This window comes from Microtus oregoni, unplaced genomic scaffold (assembly GCF_018167655.1).
Source record: "Microtus oregoni isolate MIOR12 unplaced genomic scaffold, Mior012 000034F_ref0000314, whole genome shotgun sequence".
NCBI lineage: Eukaryota > Metazoa > Chordata > Mammalia > Rodentia > Cricetidae > Microtus > Microtus oregoni.
The window spans coordinates 3,554,608-3,580,880 of NW_024543093.1; the positions used below are offsets into that span (position 1 = coordinate 3,554,608).

The following is a 26,273-nucleotide window of genomic DNA, read 5'->3' on the forward strand; positions in this document are numbered from 1 at the left end:
AACCTAAGGTTAATGCTGTTTACAAACTCTGACTATTAGGCTTAGTGGTTTCTTCCTTTCCATGAGAGAAGATAGAAAAGGGGAATGATGCTAACTTTTACTTTCCAATAGCCCCATGTTTGTTATCATGAAACAGAAAGGGATAAAGATTTCTTCAGTCTGAGGAAAGGTCTTAAGGGGAAATGGAATAAAGCAAACTTTGAAAGTAAGTGCCAATAATATTAGGAGCATCTCTCTCTCTCTCTCTCTCTCTCTCTCTCTCTCTCTCTCTCTCTCTCTCTGTGTGTGTGTGTGTGTGTGTGTGTGTGTGTGTGTGTGTTTGTGTGTGTGTGTTTGTGCAGGGGGGAGAGATTTTACTTCCAAATTTAGCAAATTTATAAGTAGATGAAAGGTATATAGATAGGTAGGTGATAGGTAGCAATAGGTAGGTGGGATATAGCTACACACATAGGCAATCATGCACACGTGTGAAGAAGAGCATGGCACTTTTCTTGACCCTTTTTCCAAGCCGTTTCTAAGTTTTCTGAGCAGTAAGTAACAAAAAATATTTTGAATCAAGCTGAGGTTAATGACAACACCACGTTCTGAGAAATCTATCATTGGGGCAGCATTCAGTTGTGTAAATGCCGCAGAGTGTACCTGCACAAACACAGATATGAAGGGTCAGTCACTGAGTCTGATCCCTTGATGCACCCACGAGACAGAGTAAATAGCAACTGCTCACAGCTGCTGCCAGGTCAACATAGCCAGTCGTTTGACAGAGAATTGTTGCTCAGAAGCAGAACGAACCTACCAAAATAACGATAAAAGTTACAGGGTAGTGAATTCAGCTTTATCTATTTATCATGAATAAGCATGTGTGTATGTGTGTGTGTGTGTGTGTGTGTGTGTGTTATCAGTGTTCCATAGGGGCATGACTGACCAGAGTTCAGTTCCCAGAATCTTTGTTCATCTGTTCACATCACCTGTAACTTCTACTTCCAGGTATTAAGTCAAATGCTCCCTTTTGGATTCTAGGGGCATCTACACACACACACAAATGCACGCGCGCACACACGCGCACACACACACATACACCAGAATTCATTTTAACTATAATTTTACAACTTGAGAGTACTAAGCACATGACAAAGTAAGCTGATTTTATAATGGTGTGAAACAAATTTACTTAATATTCTAACATAGTTTGTGTGGAACTATAATATTAATGTTAAGTTTCTTTATAAATATCAAGTTAGATATGCATAAAATATCATCGACTGTGACATATCAATTGTAACTTTTGGTATTTAATAAGTGGATATTTATTTATTTTTGAATTCAGTTTCATTCAGATAAAATTCAGATACCCCCTATTCTAAGAAAAATTAAAAGCAGCATCACTTTGAGTTTTCTGCCTATGTGTTGTGGAATTCAGGATGTATGATTAGGATGACCTTAATAGGTTTTATTTAATGATCAAAGAAAGACCAATAAAGTATGTAAGTACTTCATTAAAAAATAAAAATAAAAAAAAAATAAGTGGATATTTCCACTATGTTCTTTGAGATGTTCTTGTACGTCCAGTCACAAGACACAGCACTGCACTTTAGTGAAAGGATGGACACAGACAGCATGATGTTCCCCTAGTTTGTACTGGGGTTGAATAATGTAGAACAACTGATGACATCATAACCCATTTGCCCTACAGTGAAACTCCCTGGTTGCATGCTGGTGGGGAGAAGTCCACAGTTCACTGTCTTAGTTTTCTCTCTGCAACACTGAGGATTCACTTCAGCAGCTAGAGATGTCAGAGGCTACTAAGCGTCTTGTGATTGCTCTGCTGTTCTTGACACTGACAAACAGAAGTGCAAAACTTGCTGATTCCTGTGCATCAGCGTCTCAGTTAGTGTTCCACCATCCTGAAATCAAAGAGAAAAGAGAAGGATTTTACAACAGGGAAACTGAGATGTTTTATTTATATGATTTATAGTTTCTACATTGTAGAAATGTAATCACATATAATAAATGCAGTTCATATGAACTGAAATATGACTAAGCAAGTGAATAAACCCAAAACTTCACCACGAAAACTTTATATTCCGACATGTCCAAGCATGTAATTAATTGAAGAAATTAACATAGAAATTAGATTATGCCATTGTATACACTTATCTTTTGTTTTTACATAAATTATGGGCATTTTCAATGCTTCTAAAGGTTGCTTCATTTGATCACATGACTTCATCATAGTTTGTTAAACTATTTTTCCAATTTTGAAATTATTTTGGGAGGTCATCAAGTTGTAGTGGGCAGAGTCTACACTCGCTCCTACACAGTATTACTTGGCACAAATTGTTAGTGTTTTCTTCCTTACAGTGATATCGTTCCTTTTTTTTTTCTTCTACTCACTTGGAGCATCAAGATGCCACATTTTGGGATGTTAATGGAGAAAATCAAAAGACAAGGAACTAAGACTAGAGGTATCCCATAAGGACTATAAACTTACAGTAATTAATAATACATACAAACTTAATATTTTTATTTATAACTGGATTCTTTTTTTTAATTTTTTTAACTTTTTTTTATTGAGAAAAGATAAAAAAGAGAAAAAAAAACAAATTTCCTCCTCCTCCCAACCTCCCATTTCCCTCCCCCTCCTCCCACACTTCTCCCCCTCCCCCCACTCCTCTCCCCCACCCTCTCCAGCCCAAAGAGCAGTCAGATTTCCCTGCCCTGTGGTAAGTCCTAGGTCCTCCCCGCTCCGTGCATATCTAGGAAGGTGAACATCCAAACTGGCTAGGCTCCCACAAAGCCAGCACATTATGTAGGTTCAAAACCCCGTGCCATTGTCCTTGGCTTCTCATAAGCCCTCATTGTTCGCCATGCTCAGAGAGTCCAGTTTTATCCCATGCTTTTTCAGTCACAGTTCAGCTGGCCTTGGTGAGCTCCCAATAGATCAGCTCCACTGTCTCAGTGGGTGGGTGCTCCCCTCGTGGTCCCGACTTCTTTGCTCATGTTCTCCCTCCTTCTGCTCCTCATCGGGACCTTGGGAGCTCAGTCCAGTGCTCCAGTGTGGGTCTCTGTCTCTGTCTCCATCCATCACCAGATGAAGGTTCTATGATGATATGCAAGATATTCGTCATTATTGCTCTAGGATAGGGTCATTTCAGGTTCCCCATCCTCAGCTGCCCAAGGAACTAACTGGGGACCTCGGCTTGGGTATCAGGGACCCACTCTAGGTTCAATTCTCTTGCCAACCCTAAGGTGGCTTCCTTAACTAAGAACCGTGCTTCCGTGCTCCCCCATCCATCCTTCCTTCACCCCAAACCTCCCCCTTCCCAAAGCTCCCCCCATTCTACCCCTCTCCCCCCTCTCTCCCGATCTCCCCTTACACCCATCCCACCCCACCCCCAAGATGTCAATTTTCTCCCCGGCAATTTTGTCTACTTCCCATAGCCAAGAGGACAACTATATGCTTTTCCTTTGGTTCACCTTCTTACTTAGCTTCTTTGGGATCACCAAGTGTAGACTCCGTGACCCTTGTTTATGGCTAGAAACCAATTATGAGTGATTACATCCCATGTTCATCTTTTTGGATCTGGGATACCTCACTCAGAATAGTGTTTTCTATTTCCATCCATTTGCATGCAAAATTTGAGAAGTCATTGTTTTTTAACGCAGCATAGTACTCTAATGTGTAGATATTCCACGCTTTCTTCATCCATTCTTCCATTGAAGGGCATCTAGGTTGTTTCCAGGTTCTGGCTATTACAAATAATATTGCTATGAACAAAGTTGAACAAATGCTCTTGTCATGTGATAGGGCATCTCTTGGGTATATTCCCAGGAGTGGTATTGCTGGGTCCAGGGGTAAGTTGATCCCGAATTTCCTGAGAAACCGAAACACCGATTTCCAAATTGGTTGCACAAGATTGCATTCCCACCAGCAATGGATGAGTGTTCCCCTTCTTCCACAGCCTCTACAGCAAAGGCTATCATTGGTGTTTTTTATTTTAGCCATTCTGACAGGTGTAAGATGATATCTCAAAGTTGTTTTGATTTGCATTTCCCTGATTGCTAAGGAGGTTGAGTATGACCTTAAGTGTCTTTTGGCCATTTGAAATTCCTCTGCTGAGAATTCTCTGTTCAGTTCAGTGCCCCATTTTTTAATTGGGTTAATTAGCATTTTAAAGTCTAGTTTCCTGAGTTCTCTATATATTTTGGAGATCAGACCTTTGTCTGTTGCGGGGTTGGTGAAGATCTTCTCCCAGTCAGTAGGTTGCCTATTTGTCTTGGTGACAGTGTCCTTTGCTTTACAGAAGCTTCTCAGTTTAAGTTGGTCCCATTTATTCAATGTTGCCCTTAAAGTCTGTGCTGTTGGGGTTACACATAGGAAGCGATCTCCTGTGCCCATCTCCTGTAGGGTACTTCCCAATTTCTCTTCTATCAGATTCACTGTGTTCTGACTGATAGTGAGGTCTTTAATCCATTTGGACTTGAGTTTTGTGCATGGTGATATATATGGGTCTATTTTCATTTTTCTACAGGTTGACATCCAGTTATGCCAGGACCATTTGTTAAAAATGCTTTCTTTCTTCCATTGTATACTTTTGGCTCCTTTATCAAAAATGAGGTGTTAATAGGTTTGTGGGTTAAAATTCGGGTCTTCTATACGATTCCATTGGTCAACTTCTCTGTTTTTATGCCAGTACCACACTGTTTTCATCACTGTAGCTCTGTAATAGAGTTTGAAGTCAGGGATGGTAATGCCTCCAGACAATCCTTTATTGTATAGGATTGTGTTGGCTATCCTGGGTTTTTTGTTTTTCCATATAAAGTTGATTATTGTCCTCTCAAGATCTGTGAAGAATTTTGATGGGACCCTGATGGGGATTGCATTGAATCTATAAATTGCCTTTGGTAGAATTGCCATTTTTACTATGTTGATCCTCCCAATCCAAGAGCAAGGAAGGTCCTTACATTTTGTGGTATACTCCTCAATTTCTATCTTCAATGCCTTAAAGTTCTTGTCAAATAGATCTTTCACTTCCTTGGTTAGAGTTACCCCAAGATATTTTATGCTGTTTGTGGCTATTGTGAAAGGTGAATCTTCTCTGATTTCCCTCTCTGCTTCCATATCGTTTGTGTATAAGAGGGCGACTGATTTTTTGGAGTTTATCTTGTATCCTGCCACATTACTAAAGGTGTTTATCAGCTGTAAAAGTTCTTTGGTGGAGTTTTGGGGGTCGCTTATGTACACTATCATATCATCTGCAAATAACAAAAGTTTAACTTCTTCCTTTCCAATTCGAATCCCTTTGATCCCCTTATGTTGTCTTATTGCTATTGCTAGAACTTCAAGTACTATATTGAAGAGGTATGGCGAGAGTGGACAGCCTTGTCGTGTTCCTGAGTTTAGTGGGATGGCTTTAAGTTTCTCTCCATTTAATTTAATGTTAGCTGTCGGCTTGCTGTATATAGCTTTTATTATATTTAGGTATGACCCTTGTATCCCTAATCTCTCCAATACTTTTATCATAAAGGGGTGTTGAATTTTGTCAAATGCTTTTTCAGCATCTAATGAAATGATCATATGGTTTTTTTCTTTCAGTTTATTTATATGCTGGATTACATTGATAGATTTTCGTATGTTGAACCAGCCCTGCATCTGAGGAATGAAGCCTACTTGATCATAATGGATAATTTTCCTAATGTGTTCTTGGATTCGGTTTGCCAGTATTTTGTTGAGGATTTTTGCATCGATGTTCATGAGTGAGATTGGTCTATAATTTTCTTTCTTGGTTGAGTCTTTGTGCGGTTTTGGTATCAGAGTAACTGTAGCTTCATAAAAGGAATTTGGCAATGACTCTTCTGTTTCTATATTGTGAAATACATTAAGGTGTATAGGTATTAGGTCTTCTTGGAAGTTCTGGTATAATTCCGCATTGAAACCATCTGGTCCTGGGCTTTTTTTGGTAGGGAGGTTTTTGATAACCTCTTCTAATTCTTCACGACTAACAGGTCTATTTAGATTGTTCACCTGGTCCTGGTTTAACTTTGGTATATGGTATTTATCTAAAAAAAGTGTCCATTTCCTTTACATTTTCCAGTTTTGTGGCATATAGGCTTTTGTAGTAAGATCTAATGATTCTCTTAATTTCCTCTGTGTCTGTGGTTATGTCCCCCTTTTCATTTCTGATCTTATTAATTTGCAAATTCTCTCTCTGCCGTTTGATTAGCTTGGATAGTGGTTTGTCAATCTTGTTGATTTTCTCCAGGAACCAGCTTTTTGTTTCATTGATTCTTTGGATTGTTTTCTGTGTTTCTATTTTGTTGATTTCAGCCCTCAGTTTGATTATTTCCAGTCTTTTACTCATCCTAGGTGAGTCTGCTTCTTTTTTTTCTAGAGCTTTCAGTTGGGCTGTTAAGTCTCCAATGTGAGCTTTCACTGTTTTCTTTAAGTGGGCACTTAGTGCTATGAACTTTCCTCTTAGGACTGCTTTCATAGTGTCCCATAAGTTTAAGTATGTTGTTTCTTTATTTTCATTGAATTCCAGGAAGACTTTAATTTCTTTCTTAATTTCTTCCTTAATCCAGGTATGGTTCAGTAGTTGACTGTTCAGTTTCCATGAGTTTGTAGGCTTTTTGGGGGTAGCATTGTTGTTGAATTCTAACTTTAATCCATGGTGATCTGATAAGACACAGGTGGTTACTAATATTTTTTTGTAACTGTGGATGTTTGCTTTGTTACCGACTATGTTGTCGATTTTTGAGAAGGTTCCATGAGCTGCAGAGAAGAAGGTATATTCTTTCCTATTTGGGTGGAATGTTCTATAGATGTCTGTTAAGTCCATTTGATTCATTACCTCCATTAATTCTCTTACTTCTCTGTTAGGTTTCTGTCTGATTGACCTGTCCATTGGTGAGAGAGGAGTGTTGAAGTCTCCTACTATTAGTGTGTGCGGTTTGATGGCTGCCTTGAGTTTTAGCAATGTTTCTTTTATGTACGTGGGTGCTTTTATATTAGGGGCATAGATGTTCAGAATTGAGACTTCATCCTGCTGAACTGTTCCTGTTATGAGTATAAAATGCCCCTCTCCATCTCTTCTGATTGATTTAAGTTTGAAGTCAACTTTGTTAGAGATTAGTATGGCCACACCTGCTTGTTTCTTAGGTCCATTTGCTTGATAAGCCTTTTCCCAGCTCTTTACTCTGAGTAGGTGCCTGTCTTTGTGGTTGAGGTGTGTTTCTTGTAAACAGCAGAATGTTGGATCCTGTTTTCGTATCCAATCTCTTAGCCTGTGCCTTTTAATAGGTGAGTTGAGTCCATTGACATTAAGTGATATTAATGACCAGTGGATGTTAACTCCGGTCATTTTTTTAGTCGTAGAGTTTGTGTGTTTCCCTTCTTTGATTTGTGTTGGTGAAGGGTCTCTAGATGTCTGAGTTATTGTGGTCATTGTTGGACTGCTTGGTTAGTGATTTTCCTTCTATTACTTTCTGTAAGGCTGGATTTGTGGCGGCGTATTGTTTAAATTTGTTTTTATCCTGGAAAATTTTATTTTCTCCATTTATAGTGAATGAAAGCTTGGCTGGGTATAGTAATCTGGGCTTGCATCCATGGTCTCTTAGTTTCTGAAGTACATCTATCCAGGACCTTCTGGCTTTCATGGTTTCCATGGAGAAGTCAGGTGTAAGTCTGATAGGTTTACCTTTATAAGTAATTTGACCTTTTTCCTTTGCAGCTCTTAATATTCTTTCCTTATTCTGTATGCTTTGTGTTTTGATAATTATATGGCGAGGGGATGTTCTCTTTTGATCCAGCCTATTCGGTGTTCTGTATGCTTCTTGAGCCTTCATAGGTATATCTTTCTTTAGGTTGGGAAAGTTTTCTTCTATAATTTTATTAAATATATTTTCTGGACCATTGAGCTGCACTTCTTCTCTTTCTTCTACTCCTATTATTCTTAGGTTTGGTCTTTTTATTGTGTCCCATATTTCCTGAATATTTTGTGATGAGAGTTTGTTGGACTTGCTGTTTTCTTTGATCAGAGTGTTTATTTTCTCTATGGTATCTTCAGAATCTGAGATTCTTTCTTCTATCTCTTGTATTCTGTTGGTTATGCTTGTTTCTGTAGACTCTGTTTGTTTACTTAAATTTTCCATGTCCAGCCGGCCCTCTGTTTGTGTTTTCTTCTTTGCCTCCATTTCAGTTTTCAAGTCTTGCACCGTTTCCATTATCTGTTTGATTGTTTTTCCTTGGTTTTCTAGGGTATCATTCACTGATTTATTCAGTTCTTCAAACTTTCTGTTATATTTCTCATCCATTTCTATAAGTGCATTTTTTACATGCTGTTTAAGGGCGTCAATCACTTTCATGAAGTCAACCTTTTCTACTTCTTCTTGATTAAGGTGTTCATGTCCTCCCGTTGTGAGGTCGCTGGTTTCTGGTGGCTTCATGTTGCTTTTCAGCTTGTTGGGTGAATTCTTGCCTTGGCGTCTACCCATCTCTTCTTCCAAATGCTCCCTTATGGATCTTCTTTACCGGATCAGGTCTCCTTGCCTACCCAATGCTGGATCTCCCCAACGTTGTCTCTCCCCAACGCTGGGTCTCCCCAAGGCTGGGTCTCCTGGAGCCAAGAGATCAGGCCTCCGTGCTGATGGGCAGGTGGCAAACAAAGCTCCTACCCTGCTTGGTGCAGGCAGGCCATAGAAACAAAGAGACTCCCGCCCGCTTGGGTGCCCCGATGATTCGGACCCAGTGCCCAGACATATGTGCAGAAAGAGGGCAGTGGGGCAAATTGGGGAGGGTTCTGGATGGAAGCTGGGTGGGCTAGGAAGAAAGAGGAGGTATGCAGGGAGTGGGGGCCCTGCCGAGAGCTCAAGAAGAATAGGGGGCCAAGGAACCTCTGAACTCTCCTTCCCGGGCTGGTGCCGCAGGGTCAAAAACTCTATAACTGGATTCTTATAGCTTAAAATTGCTTTAACTATTCTTCCCTCCTTCCCACAACCCCATCACATCTTCCCCGAGAAAATAATTCTCCTCCACAGGTAAGCTTGTAATATTTTCTACAAAGTTCTTGGGGAGAATTTCTAAGATATATTTAGCAACACTACTTTTCCTAAAATAATACTTTAACATTTTAAACAACTTTGTCTCTCACTAAAATGTGTGAGAGTTTGGGGGTATGATATGCATCAGCCTCCAGAATTATATTTTTCTCTGTATCACAATTCATTTAATATCTAGAATACATCATAATATGAGACTCCCCTATATATGCTGTGAATATGTATTATTATCATTGGTTAATAAAGAAGCTGCTTTAGCCTACAGTAGGACAGAATATAGCTAGGCAAGAAAACTAAACTGAATGCAGGGAGAAAGAAGCCAGTGCCAGATAGACACCATGTAGTCACTCAAAAATCAAGAGGTAACAAACCATGAGCCTCAGTAAAATATAAAATAAGAGAAATTGATTAATTTAAGATGTAAGAGCTAGCTAGCAATGTGCCTTAGCATCAGCCAAAAAGTGTTGCAATTAACAGAGTTTCTGTGTGATTATTGAGGTCTGAGCAGCCAGGAAAGGAAAGCACCTTATACAATTATATAACGGCACCTAAAGTGGGACATAGATCCATATGCGACCTAAAAGAGCTTGAAAAAAAATGAGGACTTCCAGACCCATAAAAGTGGGGAGCCAAGCACAGTTTCTTGGTAGCCAAATACTTTTCAGAAAGGCTTTGTTTGCTGGTAGCCATGGCTCCTTTAAAAAATGACTTCATGCTGGTAGCATGAAGGGATCTGTTCAGAGGTCCTGTTTCAAAGCACTTGAATGGCATTTGTGGGCAGTGTGCTGCAAGTTACTTGGTGGTAGCATGGGCCAATTGCTTCCCAGAGTTGAGGTGATAAACATGGCTGCCAGAGCTGGTAGTAAATGGACCTTTGCCATGTTGGAAAGTCAAACAGGGTGAAATGAACAACCAAAGTCCTAATACTGGTCCTAATACTGTTTACAGACATATAATAAAGACATATTTAGGCAAAAATAAACCTCTGAATGAGTCAAAGTGTGTTTAAAATAAATCTATGAAGCCTTAAAAAAAGAAAATGGGTATAGGCAATTATAAAAAGAAAAACTTTTTAAAGTTAAAACAAAGTCTTTAAAGAGATAATAAAGGTAATATTAAAAAGCCACCTACAGACAGCAGAAGTTCCTTGTGGTCTATAATCAACAAGAATGTTTGTGTTCTTTCTGATGGAAGTTTTTCCACAGAAGAAGTAGAGGTATAAAAGGTTTTATCTGAGGCAAAATAAAGGTTGCTGTTCTTCCACCTGAAAAAAAAAATCAATAAATAAAAAACCACCTAAAAGAAAAATAAACAGAGAGAATGGATTATGTATACTACAGGTTTTCTTTGAATTTTTGACTGTTAATGAGCTAACTGCAGAGAAACATTTGATTATGGGGGCTACTAAGTTAAATCAACATATATATTTTTAAGGTATCATGATTTCAAAATTTGTCTAATGATAAGTTACTTTGGAAAAGAAGTTCTGTTTTTGTTTCCACAGAGGATGAGAACCTGTGGATTCCTTCCAGGCTAATGTGGTTTGATGGAACAAGGCACCCCCTAAAAGGTCTCCATGAACACTAAAAATATTTCACTCAACAAACATCAGAGAACAGCTTGAAAAACACTATGCTCAAATTCCCAAAATGATTGCTTATAAAAATTTACTATCAATTTAAAGGGGGTAGTTATAAATGATTAATTGTCATGTCAATTTCTAAAAAAGAATAAGAGGGTTATTATACAAAGATAAATACTTTGCATTAGTATGGCTTTTGGTCTATTGATACAAATTTATGTTCAATTTTTTTACACATGGTGTGTATTCTAAATTAAAATTTAATATATTGAACATGTATTTCTACTCTAGTTTAAGGTATTATATTTATACAGCTAATTTAGAAATGTGATGTATAATTAAAAATCATAGATTGATAGTCAACTCTAATAGTCAAACTTACAGTCATGTTAGTTTTTCTAAATGTACAGAGATATATTTCAGATAGATATTCTTCAAACCTTTTAGAGACATACAGAACATGGCATTTAAAAGATTTTAAGAACTTAGACTTTTATCAACAGAGGAGACATCTCTGCTTCTGGCAGCACCTATCCACTTCAAGAAGATTGTGGACATCACACAGGTACCTTAGGGAGTTTCTATACATTTGGGCAAGAAACTGCTCTTGCCTGGACTGCTTGATGATATATTGTATAAACTGGATGCAGGATTAACAGAAAAATGACTGCTAAACTTGTCAAGAAAAAGTAAGACAGTCCTTCAGGGTTCCTATATCACAGAAGAAATTGCCATATATTTTGCAGGACAAGAAGAAAGTGACTGACAAACTGCCAATACAGGCAAAACAGTCGTTCAAATTTCCTGCTTCATGGAAAAGTCTGTCTAGGCAGCAAGATGTCTATGTCAAATCTAGAGTTTTAGAAGTTGCTTACAATGTATTTCCTGTTTACTTAGGTAATATATCCTTCTGGTGTCTTTCATGGACTTAAAGACAGATAGTTATAGTTTTCCTTAATTATGATAGTAGATAAATTAAATATGAAACTTTAGACTCACAAAGATATTGTAACTGTAATTCTTGCTGAAATTCTGTTTTGTTATATGTAATTTTACTATGTTATTATTAAATTTTTCTTTTTTATTTAGGTAGAAAAGGGGAAATAATGTGGGATTCCCCTCTGTATGCTGTGAATATGTTTTAGTACCATTGGTTAATAAAGAAGCTCCTTAGGCCTATGGTAGAGCGGAATATAGTGAGGTTGGAAAACTAAATTGAATATAGGAAGAAAGATGGTGGACTCAGGCAGAAGCCGTGTAATCGCTTCATAAGCAAGAGGTAGGAAACCACAAGCCTTGCACAGAAAGATAAGATAATAGAAATGGGTTAATTTAAGATGGAAGAGCTAGATAGAAATATGCAGCCAGAAAATAAAAGTGTTGTCTTTGATTACAATATCATATCCTGGTTTCAAAATCAAAAGTTCCCATTCAACTGCTGTCACCATAGTTATTCCAGGACATAAAAACTCATCATCCACAGACTCCTTTATATGACCATGGACTCAATAATCTTGTTCACTTGATTTGGATTTTCATGTGTATATCACTGCTCCAGGAAAATCTTTCCTAGCTTGTCGTTTAGACCTGTTCCTAGTAATTGTTGATTAGTTTCTTTGCATAAACCATAAATATCACAGAGACAGGAGCATTAATTTTGCTTTTTTATCATATAACTATCCTCTCACAAAATTATTAAACAAAATGTATGATGAATGACTAATCAAATAAATAAATGGTTATACAAATTGTAGTGTGAAGTAAAGATATTAACAGAATGTTGATGTTTAATAAATACTTGTAGAATGCCCTGAAATAAGTCTTTAGCAGTAAATGGCATATAAAGGACTTTATCATCAGAAACAAAAGAAAATAAATTTAAGAAGAAAATTTCAAGATCTAACTTTAATAAGATAATAAAAACAGAATTACCTTATTAGGATTTCCATTTTACCTCAAAATATTCTGTTCTATGTATTACAAAAATTATCTTGACAAGTGGTTCTTTAAAACAATTATGTCTTCCAATAATAACAATAATTATATATATATATATATGGCATAAACTTTTATTACACAAAATACCTTATATATATGTTTCTATTTTGAGTGCTCTTCATTGGTTCACTTCATTTGCAAGTTACAAAGTGAACTTTAATCTACAACAATAATTGGAGCTCAAGGAAATTATACAATTTGATTAAATTTTAAGAGTAGAAAATACCATTTCTTGTTCTAATTACTTTTTTCTACACACAGAGTCCTTTCCTTGGTTATAGAAGGTTACGTTTCAACACAGGTGGAAAGTGTATTAGAAATTGTACATTAAAAATGAAATCACTAAAATCAGTATGAGACCACACTATCCTCTCTCAACAGTGTTTTGGTTAATTTTACAGCCTTCTTCCACTTCACACAAAGCTGACAATTACATATTTTTGTAATAAAGCTCAGTAAATGCAGCAATGCCATGACACCATCATAGATGGAATTTTCATACTTCATTCAGTATTGTGCCATATTCCCTGTGATTTGGCCACAAACAAATTGCATTTATGATAACAATGAACAATAAGATACACTATAATACAACAAAATGAATGACAGATTCAATCTCCAGTATGTGGGAGATGAGAAGACATAGGAGAAGATACACACATTAGTAAACATCTAATATATTAATAAGTTCTATACATGTTTTGTTTATTGATTGTCACAGTTAGAACTATGGGGTAAACTAAGCTACAATGTATTCCTGTTTTAACACACAAAAATATTTTTTTAGAATATATGTTCACACTCAACATTACACTATAAAGCTCAAAATAATGGAAGAAAACAAATTCCTGTACTTCTTACGTTCTCTTTACAACAGCATCAGGGATCCTGCTTCTGTCCCATGCACTTGCTACCGTCAGACTAAGAGATTGTTTCTTCCAGTATAGATTAACTGAAAAGGAAATGTGACAGTATTATATTATATAAATATATCTACACTATCATTAAAACAATTTCAAAACCACACTTACGTTATCAAAGGTAGATTTCATTATTATAATATTTCATAGTATGTTCTCCCTAAACACCAGCAGGTTCAAAATAAGGTGTGACTATTCATTAAGTATTCATTAATCACTAAGTTTCTGCTTATGCATCGGACTCTCTTGTACACACTGATAATATATTGATTAAAACTAAATCAGTTTCTATAGTATATTATTCTGATTGAAAAAATAGAATGTTAACAAATGTGAATATCAGATAAATACATGAAAACCATACTGACATGGGAAATATGGTTTCTTTATAACGCTACAGTGATAAGTATATATAAATTATTTCTTGTATGAGTGTTTCTCATGAATACCACTATGCCCATATTTGGAAGTTTGAGTAGGTGCAGAGCATGAAGTTCCTGAGTCAGCAGCGGTTAAAAGACAGACAATAGCCCTGGAACATAATCATGATCACTGAAGGAACTGAATTACATCATCAGATAAGATGCAATAGACCCAGTAACAGATTATTATTTCATTTTATTTTAAAAGGGGGTTTAAGGATGACAGAGAGGTGAGTGACTTTTACAGACTCAAATGGAAATTACCATAGAGAGAATAAAAATGGGAAAAAGGTCTTGGAGACATGGCTCACTGATAAAACACATTTGTTGCTCTTGCAGAGGACCCTGGTTCATTTCCCAGCACCCACGAATAGTTCACAACCATCTCTAACTCCAGTCCCAGATGATCTAATGCCTTCTTCTGGTTTGCACAGGCTTTTACACATGTGATACACATAAATACACTCAGACATGCATACACACACAAAATAAATATTGTTTTCAAAGAAATGTTGAAGAGGGAGCATACACTTTAGGTCAAAGGATTTGATGTTTATTTTAACTTAGATGTGGAGGTTAGAATAATAGAAGATGAAGGTGGTTTGTAGGTGTTGGTATTGTATAGTCACAAGAATGTAGGTCTAATTAACGAATCAGTAATTCATTATCTACTTGGGCAGGATAATGCAGAGGGGGCTGACAGACAAACATTTGAAAGTGAATTGGATTTTTTATAGCAAAAAGCAATGTTGAGGCTCCTGAGATTTATTCAAATTACTAGTAAGTAGAAAAATAAATTTTCCAAGTATGGGAATAGAATAAATGCTTGATGTGAAAATAGTAAAAAACACCAAAGGATAAAATGGCAAGCACAGGGTTTTAAAGCTCACCAACATAAACAAAGGAGAAGACTCACTTCTTCCCATGAGGAATTTATGGTTACAAAACACATCTTCACTGAACTTTAGATGAAGAGAATGCCAATCAAAAATTATTCATTAATATTTAAATCAGAGTTCTCTGGAGGTACAACCTGTAATACCACAATTCAAGATGCTTAAACAGTTGTTAAAGTGTGAGAATCACAGTCTCTTGAAATGAATAATAGATCACCACGAATTTATATAAATATCAACATGGAAACAATCTAAAAGGAATAAAATATTAGCAGTGTCCCTCTAAAACACAAAATAACATTTTTCTTATTTTTCTCTATCTGTGGTAAATATGTATAAATATATATGAACAAGCCTGTAGATGCATATATATATATATACTTGCATAAATACATTGCAGTAATAAAATATTTGCTGTTTGAAAAGGTGCATGTAAATTCTCTACACATTACACATATTATATCGTATAATTCTCATTTCTTTACATGAAATCACATTTTCATTTATTCTTTTAGAAGAAGAGTAGACAGACACACAGTAGTAAACAAAAACAAGCAGATGTTGTTAGAACAAAGAATTTCAACAGAATAATGGCTCTAGAGTTTGTGCCCTTACATCCTTGGACACAATACATACATGCTACTTTTGCACCACGGGAAAAATCAAAAACAACTTGAAAATCTTCAATATTGTGCTATTAAAGAAATGACAGAATAATTTCAATTCCATAAAACATGAGCTTAATCCTGATATGGATAATCATTCAAATGTATTCAACCAACTTCACAAAATTAGTGGTTTAAGTTTTACAAGAAGGAGAATGGACCAATCTCAAATGAATTTCAAGAATAAGTAATCTAAAAACAGGCATGTATATTATCCAAAAGAAAGGGAAACCCTTTTAAGTCAGTTAATGATTACTTTGAAAAATGCAAGATATCCTTGCAAAAATAAGCTGGGTTTTAGAAGCAGAATCAGCTTTTAGCTTCTCTGTGAGGCTAAACCTCTGTAAATTAGCTATTGTTAAGAAATTTTCACACAATGAAAATGATTGCCCTATCAAAAGAAGCTACTTTTGCTGAGGAAGCAGTTCACTGCACCATTTCTTTTGATGCATAAACACTGCAAACGACCTTGATGCCTACCTTATTATTTATGTCTGCATAAAGCTCTGATGTGTTCCCACAACTAGGAAGGAGGAAGGAGAAAATTTTATATATATAAACCGGCAATGTTTAAGCATGCATGAGCCACCCATTTTTGGCAGTGCTCCAGTTGTTCCTATCCTGCACAGTCCTAGATGTTTGTGGTATTGTCATACCCAAGGTTCCATGATCTTCTTTTATGCTGTCTATCCAGCATATTTTGGGCCTTCTTCTTCAGTTTATCCCATGTACTCCTACAAGCGGTGCTTTCTTCACTTATCTACCATCATTCATTCTTGTGACATGGTCAAAGTGCTGTTGCCATATCCTGTAGTTTACTCTCTTCTGTAGATGGAGATGTTTCTTACGTCATTGTTGCGCAGCCTATCTCTTCATCACTGTTATGAGGAGTGTTTCATTGTCCATGTTTAGGAGTTGTAAAGAAGGCAGCTCAAGACAAGTGTCTCATCTTTTGTTGTTGCCATTATGTCTCTTGTTGACCAAACATTTCCTAGTGCCTGGAATGATAATATTTCATCATCATCATTTATGCTCTGGCAATGCTTAAGCTCTGAGGTGTTCCCACAATTAGGAAGATGGAGGAAGGAAAAAAATAAAAATTAATAATATAATTATACATAAAATTATATTATAGCTATTTATATGTATATATTATATAATATTTTATATATACGGGGCAGGATGAGTTTACATTAAATGACAATGAGGTATGGAAGTACATTTCACATCTTCAACAAGTCAAAGTCCAGATAATTCATGTTGGCATATCCACATAAAAGTATGCTGGCAGCTATGTAGTATGAAAGCTTTCATGGATGTATTTCTGTTTCTCTCCTTGTCTATACTATTTGGTCCAGCATTGACTGGAATTACTTCCATTACAGCCACAAGACTCAAATCAATGGCTCAGGGATATTCTGGATATTTTTTTATCTTTCTCTTGCACGCCTTATTCGGCACTATAAATCTTGCTCCCTTGATTTCCTCTATTGTAGGCTCAGTCTCCCCAATTAATAGACTTCAAGCGGGAATCTTTGGTGTTTTCCTTTTAGCAGCCAGAAATCTGAGCTGGATCATAAGCTGATAAAATTTTAGGTCATGTGATTCTATTTTGTTCTCACTGACAGCACAGTTATTTTACTCATTGTTTGGTATCTTTGACTTTGTCTGAGGGGATAATTCTCATAGTAATTAGTGTTCCGTGTATGAAGAACTTTACCTTATCCTCTATAATCAGCTTTATATGTTCTAAATTTATGCATTGTTAAGATATCATCGTTGACTACCTGTTTCAAAGAGTTGTCCTAGAAACATGACTACAGAGGATCATGGAACCACCTAGATGACATGTAGGGAAATGGCTTGAATAGACATTTTCCCAAGGACAGAGGAAAATGCATGGGTATCAAGCTAAACATATTAAAACAATATTAAGTATCAGGGGCCATTGTGAGGAAGCTGTGTAAGAGAGAATGAGAAGCCTTTGCCTGTTTAGTAAGATCCTCAGAATTCACAGCTCTGATGATTCAATACTAAGATGCAGAGCACAGACACTCTCCCTTGTTGATGATGAGAAGGTTAATTGCTGTAGCCCCTTTAGCAAACCTTTTGGTAGTGTATCACATGACTTATAAAGGCTATGTATTTATGCATGATTGTAAAATATCCCTTAAAAATAGTTTCTCAAGAGAACTAAAAATCTTACATAAAAATTACCAAAAATTTGTTGATTTATATTCATAAATCCCCAAACTAAAAAGAAAGCAAGACATCCTTCAGAAAATGACTGGAGAAATAACCTAGACTATATCCAAATAATAAAATATTGTTCATTACTAAAATGAAGTGAGCTAGCAAGATATGAAAATGCATAATAAATAAACTTAAGAGAGTTTTACTAAGTCTGAAAGAAATCAATCATAAAAAGCATAAATGGTACAGACCTAGGTGGTTCCATATATGTGTGTGACAGTTGTGTGGTTTGGTCTACTCTGCTTGTGGGACCAATGGGAGCAGGAACTGATCCTAGTGCTCTGGCTGTCTTTGGGAATCTATTCTTCAGACTGGATTGCTTTGCATTGCCTGAATACTAGGGGAGGATTTATTTTCATTCTTCTACATGTTGGTATCCAGTTATGCCAGCGCCAGTTGTTAAATATGCTTTCTTTTTTCCATTTTATATTTTTTGCTTCTTTGTCAAAAATCAGGTGTTCATAAGTGTGTGGATTGATATCCAGGTCTTCAATTTGATTCCATTGGTCCTTCTGTCTGTTTTTATGCCAATACTCAACTGTTTTCATTACTGTAGCTCTGTAGTAGAGCTTGAAGTCAGGGATTGTGATGTCTTCAGAAGTTCTTTTATTGACTCAAAGCAATCCTACTGAAAGCAAGAACAAGACAAGGTTGCCACTCTCTCCATATCTATTTAATATAGTACTTGAGGTTCTAGCTGTAGCTATACAACAACAAAAAAATATCAAGGGGATACAAATTGGAAAAGAAGAAGTCAAACTCCCACTAATTGCTGATGATACAATAGTTTACATAAATGACCCCAAAAATTCTACCAAGGAACTCCTACAACTCAAAAACACCTTCAGTAATATAGCAAGATGAAAGATTAATTAAAAAAAATCAGTAGCCCTCCTTTATACAGATCATATATGGGCTTAGAAAGAAATTCAAGAAACATCACCCTTCACAATAGCCACAAATAAGAGAAAATATCTTGTAGTAACTCTAACCAAACAAGTGGAAGACCTGAATGACAAGAACTCTAAATTTTTGAAGAAAGAAATTGAAGAAGACACCAGAAAGTGAAGAGATCTATCATGCTCTTGGGTAGGAAGAATTAACATAGTAAAAATGACAATCTTACCAAAAGAAATCTACAGATTCAACACAATGCCCAGCAAATTCCCAACAAAATTCTTCACAGACCTTGAAAGAACAATACTCAAGTTCCTATGGAAAAGGAAAAAATTCAGGACAGCCAAAATAATTTTATATATTTTGAGAGCAAATGGAAAGGTTAAAGGGAAGTCTTAACAAAAATAAAAGGTGAATTCAAATCAGATCAATAGTTGCACTATACCCCGCTGAGGAAGAATACTCATGTGAAAGTGGACTTCGCTGAGTTTGTATATCACAGTTGGCCTCAGTGTGCTTGTGTTATGTCACAGGCCTGATCGCAACAAGCCTGACAATTCATTTTCTTAGACTTGATATTATATTATACAACTGCCTCACCAACCAGGAGAAGGAGAATATTAAATGATGGGAAACTGCAAGTTCTAACGTTTGTCTCAGTTCATCCTTAGCCAGCCTGACACTAGACATTTCATATTTAAGGCCACAGTCAATAGTATCAACTTCAGGGGTCAAAATGACAGTTATAATTTGAGTAAATCTGGCATAAACGCACTAGTGATTGGTATGCCATGGAAATCCGATGTTATACTTGGTAAATATACATGAATATTTCTGTAAATATGGATTCTCTTCTGCAGAGCTGATAGATAAAAATCATTTAAAATGACTACACTAGCACTGGTCTAGAAAATACTGTGAAAACGGCACACACTAATAGTAGGAGACTTCAACATTCCTCTCTCACCAATGGACAGGTCAATCAGACAGAAACCTAACAGAGAAATTAGAGAATTAATGGAGGTAATGAAGCAAATGGACTTAACACACATCTATAGATTATTCCACCCAAAGAGGAAAGAATATACCTTCTTCTCTGCAGCTCATGGAACCTTCTCGAAAATTGACCACATACTTGGTAACAAAGCTAACTTACACAGTTACAAAAAAATATTAGTAACCACCTGTGTCTTATCAGATCACCATGGATTAAAGTTAGAATTCAACAACAATGCTACCCCCAGAAAGCCTACAAACTCATGGAAACTGAACAGTCAACTACTGAACCATACCTGGATTAAGGAAGAAATAAAGAAAGAAATTAAAGTCTTCCTTGAATTCAATGAAAATAAAGAAACAACATACTCGAACTTATGGGACACTATGAAAGCAGTCCTGAGAGGAAAGTTCATAGCACTAAGTGCCCACCTAAAGAAAACAGAGAAAGCACATATTGGAGACTTAACAGCCCACTTGAAAGCCCTAGAAAAAAAAGAAGCAGACTCACCTAGGATGAGTAGAAGACTGGAAATAATCAAATTGAGGGCTGAAATCAACAAAATAGAAACACAGAAAACAATCCAAAGAATCAATGAAACAAAAAGCTGGTTCCTGGAGAAAATCAACAAGATTGATAAACCCCTATCCAAACTAATCAAACGACAGAGAGAGAACACGCAAATTAATAAGATCAGAAATGAAAAGGGGGACATAACCACAGACACAGAGGAAATTCAGAGAGTCATTAGATCTTACTACAAAAGCCTGTATGCCACAAAACTGGAAAATGTAAAAGAAATGGACGCTTTTTTAGATAAATACCATTTACCAAAACTAAACCAGGACCAGGTGAACAATCTAAACAGACCTGTAAGTCGCGAAGAATTAGAAGCTGTTATCAAAAACCTCCCTACCAAAAAAAGCCCAGGACCAGATGGTTTCAATGCAGAATTCTACCAGAACTTCCAAGAAGACCTAATACCTATACTCCTTAATGTATTCCACAATATAGAAACAGAAGGGTCATTACCAAATACCTTTTATGAAGCCACAATTACTCTGATACCAAAACCACTCAAAGACTCAACCAGGAAAGAGAACTACAGGCCAATCTCACTCATGAATATCGACGCAAAAAATCCTCAACAAAATACTGGCAAATCGAATCCAAGAACACATCCGAAAAATTATCCATTATGATCAAGTAGGCTTCATTCCTGAGATGCAGGGCTGGTTCAACATACGAAAATCTATCAATGTAATCCAGAATATAAATAAACTGAAAGAAAAATACCATATGATCATTTCATTAGATGCTGAAAAAGCATTTGACAAAATTCAACATCCATTTATGTTAAAAGTCTTGGAGAGATTAGGGATACAAGGGTCATACACAAATATAATAAAAGCTATATACAGCAAGCCGACAGCTAACATCAAATTAAACGGAGAGAAACTCAAAGGCATCCCACTTAACTCAGGAACACGGCAAGGCTGTCCACTCTCGCCATACCTCTTCAATATAGTACTTGAAGTTCTAGCAATAGCAATAAGACAACATAATGGGATCAAGGGGATTCAAATTGGAAAGGAAGAAGTTAAACTTTCGTTATTTGCAGATGATATGATAGTGTACATAAGCGACCCCCAAAACTCCACCAAAGAACTTATACAGCTGATAAACAGCTTTAGTAATGTGGCAGGATACAAGATCAACTCCAAAAAATCAGTCGCCCTCTTATACACAAAGGATATGGAAGCAGAGAGGGAAATCAGAGAAGCTTCACCATTCACGATAGCCACAAACAGCATAAAATATCTTGGGGTAAATCTAACCAAGGAAGTGAAAGATCTATTTGACAAGAACTTTAAGGCATTGAAGAAAGAAATTGAAGAGGATTCCAAAAAATGGATGGACCTCCCTTGCTCTTGGATTGGGAGGATCAACATAGTAAAAATGGCAATTCTACCAAAGGCAATTTATAGATTCAATGCAATCCCCATCAAGATCCCATCAAAATTCTTCACAGATCTGGAGAGGACAATACTCAACTTTATATGAAAAAACAAAAAACCCAGGATAGCCAAAACAATCCTATACAATAAAGGATCTTCTGGAGGCATTACCATCCCTGACTTCAAACTCTATTACAGAGCTACAGTAATGAAAACAGTGTGGTACTGGCATAAAAACAGAGAAGTCGACCAATGGAATCGTATGGAAGACCCGGATTTTAACCCAAAAACCGATGAACACCTCATTTTCGATAAAGGAGCTAAAAGTATACAATGGAAGAAAGAAAGCATCTTCAACAAACGGTGCTGGCACAACTGGATGTCAACCTGTAGAAGAATGAAAATAGACCCATATCTCTCACCGTGCACAAAACTCAAGTCCAAATGGATTAAAGACCTCAATATCAGCCCGAACACACTGAAAAGGATAGAAGAGAAAGTGGGAAATACCCTACAACAGATGGGCACAGGAGATCGCTTCCTATGTATAACTCCAGAAGCACAGACATTAAGGGCAACATTGAATAAATGGGACCAACTTAAACTGAGAAGCTTCTGTAAAGCAAAGGACATGGTCACTAAGACACAAAGGCAACCTACTGACTGGGAGAAGATCTTCACCAACCCCGCAACAGACAAAGGTCTGATCTCCAAAATATATAGAGAACTCAAGAAACTAGACTTTAAAATGCTAATTAACCCAATTAAAAAATGGGGCACTGAACTGAACAGAGAATTCTCAACAGAAGAAGTTCAAATGGCCAAAAGACACTTAAGGTCGTGCTCAACTTCCTTAGCAATCAGGGAAATGCAAATCAAAACAACTTTGAGATATCATCTTACACCTGTCAGAATGGCTAAAGTCAAAAACACCAAGGATAATCTTTGCTGGAGAGGCTGTGGAGGAACGGGTACCCTCATCCATTGCTGGTGGGAATGCAATCTTGTGCAACCACTGTGGAAGTCAGTGTTTCGGTTTCTCAGGAAATTCGGGATCAACTTACCCCTGGACCCAGCAATACCACTCTTGGGAATATACCCAAGAGATGCTCTATCAAATGACAAAAGCATTTGTTCAACTATGTTCATAGCAGTATTATTTGTAATAGCCAGAACCTGGAAACAACCTAGATGCCCTTCAATGGAAGAATGGATGAAGAAAGTATGGAATATATACACGCTAGAGTACTACGCTGCGGTAAAAAACAATGACTTCTCAAATTTTGCATACAAATGGATGGAAATAGAAAACACTATCCTGAGTGAGGTGTCCCAGACCCAAAAAGATGAACATGGGATGTACTCACTCATAATTGGTTTCTAGCCATAAATAAGGACCACGGAGTCTACAATAGGTGAACCTAAAGAAGCAAAGTAAGAAGGTGAACCCAAGGAAAAACATATAGTTATCCTCTTGGCTAAGGGAAGTAGACCAAATTTCCGGGGAGAAATGGTTCTTGGGGGTGGGGTGGGATGGGGGTAAGGGGAGATGGGTAGAGAAAACGTAGAAGTGAAGGAGGGGGGACCTGGGGAAACAGGAGAATTGGGATAAAGGAAAGGTGGATGGGGAGCACGGAACCACAATTCTTAGTTAAGGGAGCCACTTTAGGGTAGGTAAGAGACTTGACCCTAGAGGGGCTCCCTAGTGCCCAAGATGAGGTTCCCAGTTAGTTCCTTGAGCAGCTGAGGATTGGGAACCTGAAATGACCCTATCCTAGAGCAATACTGACGAATATCTTGCATATCATCATAGAATCTTCACCTGGTGATGGGTAGAGATAGAGACAGAGACCCACACAGGAGCACTGGACTGAGCTCCCAAGGTCCCAAGGAGGAGCAGAAGGAGGGAGAACATGAGCAAAGAAGTCGGGACCACGAGGGGTGCACCCACCCACTGAGACAGTGGAGCTGATCTATTGGGAGCTCACCAAGTCCAGCTTGACTGTGACCGAAAAAGCGTGGAATAAAACCGGACTCTCTGAACATGGCGAACAATGAGGGCTGATGAGACACCAAGGACAATGGCAGGGGGTTTTGATCCTACTTAATGTGCTGACTGTGTGGGAGCCTAGCCAGTTTGGATGTTCACCTTCCTAGATGTGGACGGAGGGGGCAGGACCTAGGAGTTAACACAGGGCAGGGAACCCGGACTGCTCTGTGCACTTTAGAGGGAGGGGGAGAGGAGTGGGGGGAGGGGGAGAAGGGTGGGAGGAGGGGGAGAAGGGTGGGAGGAGGGGGAGAAGGGGAAGGGAAATGGGAGGCTGGGAGGAGGTGGAAACTTGTTTTTTGTTTATGTTTTTTTTCTTCTTTTTGCAATAAAAAAAATAGAAAAAAAAAAGAAAAAGAAAATACTGTGAAATATATGTGCCTTTCTGCTACAGTAGGAAATTTCATGAATGGTGGTTACAACCTTGAACTCATTACCACAATGTCATTGTAATGACATGGTTCTGCTTTCGAAAAATGATTAGATGTCTTTTAAGGTGATTCTTCATCTTTGCCTCTTTTACAATTCAAAAAGAATATCAATATCACCAGCTGACCCATTCAATGATTCAAGCTCACTATATCTTTGAGAGCTTACTATTTTCCCTGAACCTGACACAAGGTTCACTACTCTCTGAAGAAGCTTTGTACAAAGGAGTCCAACTTACATCATGCTCTCCCCATTCCTAGCTGCTGCTGGATATGGAACAATTCTAATGCTTGTCAAACACCAGATATCTGAAGATGGCTTGAGCAACATCCTTATTTCAAAACAGAAAGGGTTTTGTTCATCAAATTAGACCACAATTGCATCATATGTCAGGCGAAACCAGTTAGTTTTTTCCAAGAATATATATAATGCATTAAGCACATATGATTAACAGGTTTCATCTCCTTAATAAGACTGTATATTGCCTAGGAAGCTAAAACACAAGCTATCTTACTTTTCCCTTCCATATTAAGAGTTTAAGGGGGGGGGGGTTAAGGAGAACCTGGCACAATGGCAAAGGTTTATAATACCAGAAATGGTCAGTTATACCTGTGCTTGGGAAGTAGAGGCAAGAAGATCAAATCCCAAGGCAACCTTTGGCTGCTCGGTGACTTTTCAGCCTGGCTGTTTTATAATGGCTCTCTTTCAAAATACCAAAAGAAAGAAAGACACATAAAGAGAGAGGGGACAGAGGAAGAGGAAGAGAAAAGCTTTGCAGATTTTTCCTGGTGCTCAAGGTGTTTGTGATGATTTTCTGGTTGTTACCTGTGTGTCAGTCACGGCATGCCATACTTAGGATCAGATGTAGGATGCATTCAGTGTGTCCTGCAGAATCTTGTTATGTATTGATGGAGAGAATCTCACAGACGATGGCTGTATAGCAAGAACCTTTATGCTTCTGGGACAAAAAATTTGAAAATCGTCACAGATGTACAGCCAAACATACTGTTAGATTTAAGATACTTAAGGTCGTATTTGAAGAATAAGAATCTATAATGCATAAAAGAGAGAAAGACACACACACACACACACACACACACACACGAGAGAGAGAGAGAGAGAGAGAGAGAGAGAGAGAGAGAGAGAGAGAATGCACATTTATTTCAGGTCCAGAACATGGATGCCGGCAAAGAGGGAAAACTATAGAAAGTAACATCTGGAGACAGGATGAACTTCAGCAGAACACACAGGATTCAGGTAGAAAGTGAAGTGACGTGCGATGAATGACAGGGCCAGACAAGGTCACTATTCTCTGCCACACAAATAAACTTGCACTTAGGTTTCCAGGCCCTGGAAAATCACAGTAGGGTTCCAGCAAAACCCTGTCCTTAAAATGCCATGCATTAGGGGAGGGCTGAATGGCTTTGAGGACAGGAAACAGAGGCAGTGAACTCATTTGGAAAAATAAGAAACCAAACTTCAAATAATGCAGATGAAAAGCCCACCTAAGGTAGAAGTCAATGATCCATATGAGGAGGAAGCAGGGCGTTGAGTGATTACTGAAGGCTGAGAATCTTTACCCTTGGTAATCGGTTGAAGGGACAGAAGAGAGGGGTTTCTTCTCGCTCTTCTGACTTGTGTGGCTGATTGCAAGGTGGTTTCAGGTTGTCTTTGTCATGTGAGGTCAAGTGTGGCAGCAGGGCTTAGTGAGAAGTTCCATACAGGAGTCTTAAGTGAACACGTGTGGTGAAAGGTCTTTGTAGAAACAAAATGACTAAGGAACAGCGAGTTCACAAGGCATGCAGAGCCTTTAAATTCTAATACTAGAGGAGTCCAGCTGCAAATGGTCAGGGAACTTTTTCCAGATCACGTGACTAATTCACGATAATCTGTGCTGTCAATAAACATCTTTCTGCTTCCAGGGAGTTTGCATTCCCTTGCCCTAACTTCCTTGATATACTCCATTAATTATATTTTAACAGTTGAATACCACCTGTGAAAAGCCATTGCATGCCTACGGTGTGTATTAATTACGCTTTAATTCTACATCTGTTTAACACTATGATTTCACTATAGCATAATTTGTACCTTACTGTCCCTCCCTGGTAATTATAGGATGCAATCCACCAACTTTTGGTTTGAATTAAAAATTCTG

At 37.5% G+C, this 26,273-nt stretch overlaps 1 protein-coding gene across 1 annotated transcript in view; it reads left to right on the forward strand.

Annotated features, from left to right (window-relative positions):
- The first annotated feature begins 457 nt into the window (after positions 1-457).
- LOC121432298 (40S ribosomal protein S2-like) overlaps positions 458-26,273 on the forward strand; it is a 95,804-nt gene continuing 69,988 nt past the window's right edge. The window contains exon 1 of the mRNA XM_041630159.1: positions 458-530. Within this exon, the coding sequence (XP_041486093.1) occupies positions 458-530 (73 nt within the window). The remainder of the gene's footprint in view (positions 531-26,273) is intronic.